The sequence below is a fragment of the Acipenser ruthenus genome, chromosome 4 (assembly GCF_902713425.1).
Source record: "Acipenser ruthenus chromosome 4, fAciRut3.2 maternal haplotype, whole genome shotgun sequence".
NCBI classification, from domain to species: domain Eukaryota; kingdom Metazoa; phylum Chordata; class Actinopteri; order Acipenseriformes; family Acipenseridae; genus Acipenser; species Acipenser ruthenus.
This window is the reverse complement of record NC_081192.1, coordinates 76340219-76346218: the sequence shown is the minus strand read 5'-3', so window position 1 is coordinate 76346218 and position 6000 is coordinate 76340219. Positions and strand designations below refer to the sequence as shown.

At 41.3% G+C, this 6000-nt stretch overlaps 1 protein-coding gene across 1 annotated transcript in view; it reads right to left on the bottom strand.

Annotated features, from left to right (window-relative positions):
• Positions 1-1661: 1661 nt before the first annotated feature.
• LOC117400384 (poly(rC)-binding protein 3-like) overlaps positions 1662-6000 on the bottom strand; it is a 311376-nt gene continuing 307037 nt past the window's right edge. The window contains exons 15-16 of the mRNA XM_059022802.1: positions 4399-4497; positions 1662-3101 (exon numbers count right to left, since the gene is read on the bottom strand). Of these exons, the coding sequence (XP_058878785.1) occupies positions 4431-4497 (67 nt within the window). The 3' untranslated portion in view covers positions 1662-3101; positions 4399-4430. The remainder of the gene's footprint in view (positions 3102-4398; positions 4498-6000) is intronic.

Here is a 6000-nt window from a genome sequence, read left to right as displayed (position 1 = left end):
GCCAGCGAGAGTGTCCTGCGCCGCCCCAGAGAGCTTTTGAATGAGGAGACATGAACAAGGTGCCAATTTGTTATTCAGCTTTTTTATTCATGCTTCCTCATTCAAAAGCTGAAAAAACAAAAACAGAACCAGTTTGTTTTTTGTTTTTCAAAAGCTGAATAACAAACTGGCACCTTGTTCATGTCTCCTCATTCAAAAGCTGAAAAAACAAAAACAGAACCAGTTATTGCAGATATTAAAACCTTTATACCATGTCAAATACCTTTATATAAGTAAGCATTTGATATTGAAGTCTCTGCATGTTGCCTGTTTTTCCCCACTGGCGTTTTGTCTGAATAATGAACATTATGTTAGAACATTTTACAAATTATTTTGACAGCGAAAATCAATGATGTGTTAAGAATTCAGTGTTGATTATACCCCTAGCCTTGCACTCATCTGCACTGTGTAGTGTGATAAAAACAAAATAGAAACCATGTATTTTGTAAAACCACTGTGGAGGGCTTGGCAACATGATTAATTTCGAAGGTACTTTTTGTTTGACCATATAAGCCTAAATGCTGAAATATTTTGACCCCTGTTTGGATTTTCAGTATAAATCATAAACTAGGTTTTTAGGTGCTGGAACCTGATTCAAATGGATATCTTGACCCCAAAAAAGTGAATGTAGAAATTTAGTGACACTCATCTTTCAACTCTCCTACATGTTAAGGTCAAGGAAATAGCACTTATTGCAAAAAACTAATAAATAAATAATGGGACCCTCTGGTCTGGGGATAGATGTAGAGTAGGTGGAACTGGTAGAGTTGAAAGGTCACATTGTTGAATGGTTTGAATGAAATGGGGAAACATGAATGAGATGCACCTATTTTATGATGCTACTAACTTTGAAATACCTACAAATCATTTTGCCCAAAATATTTTGTATTTACGGATAGTACTGTGCTTCAAGTGTCCTAGCTTTTGCTCAACCAGCTCTATCATTGCTAAATTGGTAGATCTAACTATTATCATTGTTAAATCATTAAAATGAAGGGAAATCTCAGTGTAAAAACAAAAAAACAGTGTAGTTGGGTCTCTTAAATGTATTTTTGTCTTTTAAAAGAAAGTAAAATGAATTATTTGATATGTAAATGGTATTTTGATCCTCCACTGTTTAGATTAATTAAATAGACCTTCTCGTACTTAATTATTTAAATGATGCTGTGGCAGTTCAATACCCAGTGGGCTGTTTGGATCATGGTCCTAGGCTGGAGACCCCTGTTATATTTGGCCTAACTATAATGGACTTAACAGTCACAGTGCTTAAGAAGGTATGATTTAATTTGATTCCGCACACTATACACTGATGCAAAATGAAGAAAAGCCCTGTGGTGCTAAAGGAATGAGAGGAGTGGTGCTGTTGTTTCCAGCTGTCTCTCGTCTACTTCAGAAGCCATGTACTGCACATGCTGGTCTCTGCATGGGCTGACTGTTATTCGGTGCTGTTTTTTTTTTTTTTTTTGGTAAACGGGAATGAAACCACTGAGTTGAAACAAGATGGCTTTAATGAAACCCACCTCGGTCATAGCTAGGCAGTAACCTTGCTCTGCATAATTCATAAGCATCAAATTCAATAAAGATATTGTTAGTTATTTAATTAATATCATCCTCAGTCTGTGTTCATTTAAAGTGATGTTTTCTTTTTTGTTTATTGTTTCATTTACATAGTATTTAATAACAACAACAACTTACACTTATATAGTCCCCACAAAAAAAAGAATAAAACAATGTGATGATAGAACCTATCAAAATGCTTTACAATGAAATGGAATTTATTACGTCTTGCTGCAGTGAGCCTTACCTTGGTTGGGTTCCCATTCTACTGTAAACTAGATGTCAAATGTATGCAGTTGAGTTGAAACAAGTCTAAGGTAATCTGCCTCCCAGTTTAGAGAGATTCATACAGAAGAACGTTTTCTTGTGATAGAATACAATGATCATATTTCCAAAGCATTTACTCACTTATTTGTTTGAAAGAAAAAAAACCTGTAGTTTAAATATGTCTCAGTTCCAAACAGACAAATTATATAGATTATCACAGCTTTCAAGTTTGATTTGAACTTTTGTTGTAGAGGCCACCATAATTTACATGCCAGCTACCTTTACACACATGTGATTGCCACATGTGAAAGTCATGCCATTTGTCCTGTCAGAAACAACATAAAAATATGTCAAATGTAGTGTAACCCTAATTGAAGATACTATTAATAGGGGTCTACTTAAATCGCAATTTCGCGGAAATCGGGAAATTGAGGGGTCACCACGAAATTCAACTCTTTTAGGGGCCATTGCATACCGGACAAGTACGGAGAGAACAAAAAGACATCTTGCAGACAAGCCCAGTTCTTCTGCATTGTGGTGAAGATGCCCACTAAAAGCCTGATTTAATTTGCTAAACATTACTACAGTAACAATTTGAACAACTTTAAAATATATTATCGACTGGGAATTGATAATCCACGGGGCTCTGATGCAGCTGGCATATTATATTGCAGCGAAAATCAAGTCGCTACGAAGTTTTAACATACCTGTGCTTACCAGGGTTATTATTATTATTATTATTATTATTATTATTATTATTATTATCATTATTATTATTATCATTATTATTATTATTATTATTTATTTCTTAGCAGACGCACTTACCCAGAGCAACTTAGTTGTATACAAAAAATACATATCAAGAATTACAGTACAATTAAGAGCAAGATACAAAATACAATGACTTCAGTCCTAATAAGAGCAAATACAAAACACAGTACAATTTGATATCGTGGCAGTTCAAGAGCAGATAATAGTGTTGATAGTTACATCAGGATTAGATATGAGTGCAGGTGAAACATACAGTACTACAGATTGGGTTAAGTGCAGGATTAAATACAGTAAAATATGGAGCAGATAAGTGCAAGTTAAAGTGCATTAAAGGCAGCGTGCTATATTGACCAGAAGGGGAGAGTTGAGTTTTACAGGTTTTGTCTGAAGAGGTGTGTCTTGAGGAGGTGCCGGAAGGTGGTCAGGGACTGGGCAGTCCTGACATCTGTAGGAAGGTCATTCCACCACTGCGGGGCGAGGAGGAGGAAGATGAGGAAGGGAAGAAAAGGAGGTCAGATTTAGAGAGGTTGAGTTTGAGGTGATGCAAGTGCATCCAGGAGGAGATAGCAGACAGACAGGTAGAGATACTGGAGGGGATGGTGGGTTCAGAGGGGGGAAGGAGAGGAAAAGCTGAGCATCAGCATAGACATGGTAATAGAAACCATAGGATGTGATGAGGGGGGCCAGGGAGCGGGTGTAGAGAGAGAACAGATGAGGACCCAAGACTGATCCTTGGGGGACGGCTGTTGAGAGAGGGGAACCAGGGTTGCGGAGGGGAAGGGCGAGAAGGGAAGGTCGGGAAGTGAGGGGACAGAGGAAGTCGAGGGAAGAGGTGAAGGAGGAGAAGAGGGTGGAGGTCGCAGAGTCTACAGAGAGTTGGGAGAAGGTGTCGATAGGAGGGAGGTCAGAGAGCTGTGGAGGCAAGGACAGAAGGGGAGAGAGAGTGGAGGTTACGGCGGGAGGTGACAGTGGGGGTAGGTGGAGTAGGGAGAGAGGGGAGAGACAGAGAAAAAGAGATGAAATAGTGATCAGACAGGTCCAGAGGGGCGACAGAGAGAGTGGAGGGGCAGCAGGCCCTGGAGAAGGTGAGGTCCAGTTGACGGACAGCTCTGTGGGTAGGAGGGGATGGAGAGAGAGAGAGAGAAGTTAAAGGAGTAGAGGAAGGAATCTGGCAGAGTGGGTGGGGTTGGAGAGATGGATATTGAAATCACCTAACAGGATAGTTGGGGTAGACAGAGAGGGGAGGGAGGAGAGGAGATAGTCGAGTTCATCGAGAAAGTGAGTGAGAGGTCCAAGGGGACGGTACAGTACAATTAGCAGGAGTTGACAGGGAGAGGTTAGTTGGACAGCGTGAAATTCAAAGGTGTTAACAGAGAGTGAGGAGAGGTCAGAGGGGAAAGAAAAGAGTAAGGAGGGAGAGAGGAGAAGACCAGTCCCACCTCCCCATCCAGTGAGATGTGGAGTATGGGACAGGGCAGCAGGAGGCGAGAGGTGGGAGGCAAAGGCAGAGATGAAATCAGCTTTGTTAGCAGGAGTGACAGTTCCAGGGGGCACCAGAAAGAGTGCAGGAGGAGAAAGTGTGGGAGTGTGGGAGAGGCAGAGGGATGAGGTCAGAGGAGTTAGGGGAGCGGCAGAGGAGAGAGGACAGAGGACAGGAGTAAGAGGACAGAATAACAGGTATGTGAGAGACAGTCATAACAGGACAGGTGAGACAAATAGGTACAGTAGTAGTGGGAGCAGGAGCGGTGGGGGGAGGGTACAGACCTGTCTAGTAGTTGGCATCTTCCAGAGCATTGCTAGGTTCGGATTTTCTCCAACAGCCTCTCCTCGCAGGTCTCTCCTCGCTTGACTCCCACAGCTAGACTATTAGATTAACACCACAAACAGGGTTGCGCATGAGGAGATGGTTTTTATTATTTTTTAAATTTGCTAACATTCAAGAGAGCACGGTTGGACTGGGAGAGAGGCGGTTGAAGCAGGGAAAGAACTCTGGGTGAGCTTGTCAGGTCGGCAATATTATTGTTTAAAATAGCAGCTAAAACTGAGTCAGCTGGTTGTCAATATAAATTGTAACAGGGTACAGTAACTAGCAGCGGTAGTAGTGGTCTGCTGAACTGGTTTGATAAGGATTGGAAGTCGATTGTCCCCTTTCCAGTCCGTGTACTAGTTTAGAAATCCTCTCCTATCGTTACAAAACCGGGACTAAAGTTCCTGATACCTTTTTCTTTTCTTTTTCTTTTCGTTTTCTTTTCGGTTGTCTATTCCGGGGAGGGCCTTCTACACTGACGGTAGCAACGAGCACCCCTAGAGTACCAAGACTCAACGCTGGAGGACTGATGTCATTGGGTCTGTTTCTCTCCTGTGATCCTCTGGGGCCATAGGGACTACGTGGGATAGAAGCAGGACAATGAACGCCTTCCCAAACTGGAGCTAACGGTACTGTTTCCACACTCACCATCTGTTAAACCATCAATATTTCTGGAACTGTACGCGGCAGCGCAAGTAAAACCGTCTGGGCCATCCTTGGAGGACTGTGAGATGTGTGACAGCGGCAAGGGCAGTATAATGTGCACCTAGATGTGTGTGTGGAGTGTGCTACCACCTGCTGGCTAAAGCAAGAACCTTCCTTTTAGGGACAAAAAGAAAGACTGCTTGTATAATTGTAAATAATTGAGATCAGGTCACTTTTCGATAATTTCATAGTTTAAGAGTTTATTTAGTGGGTAGAATATTTAGGTTTATTTAAAGGCTAGGGATATACATTTTCTATTTTCTAGAAAACAATTATTCTTTCCTTTTCTATTGTTAATTTATAGATGTTTCTTTCTACAGGTAGTATAGGTGTGTGTGTGTGTGTTTGAGTAAGTGGTTTTTCTCCATATTACTCTGTCGTTATTCTAGATAAGGACCCCAACCTGGTGCCCCCCCTTTTTCCTACTCCCTTCATTTTATTTATTTTATTTCCCCTCCCCAGAATAAGTCTTGGTGACTGGCATTAATAATTTAGGTTTTGATTCCCCCCCCCCCCTCATTTTTATATAACAATCTATCCTGCTCTATTCATTCCTTTGTCTCTTCATAAGTTTTATTTATTTTCAATCCGTTCCAAGAAGAAGGGGTGCAGCCTATTTTGTGGTGGTTTTGTGTTTTTTGTATTCTTTAAAGTGGATTTGAGTGAGTTTGGGGTGTGGTTCAGTGAGTGAGTTTGTGTGAGGAATGTGTGGAATGTGCCTGGGCTAATGAGGTGCGAATTGCCCAATTAGCCCAGGCACCTGTATAAAACGGAGTGGTTGGGTATGTTGAGAGTGAGTAGATCTGTGTGAGAGAGTGAGTGGTTCTTTTTGGTATAGTTTGTTTAAAGCCTGT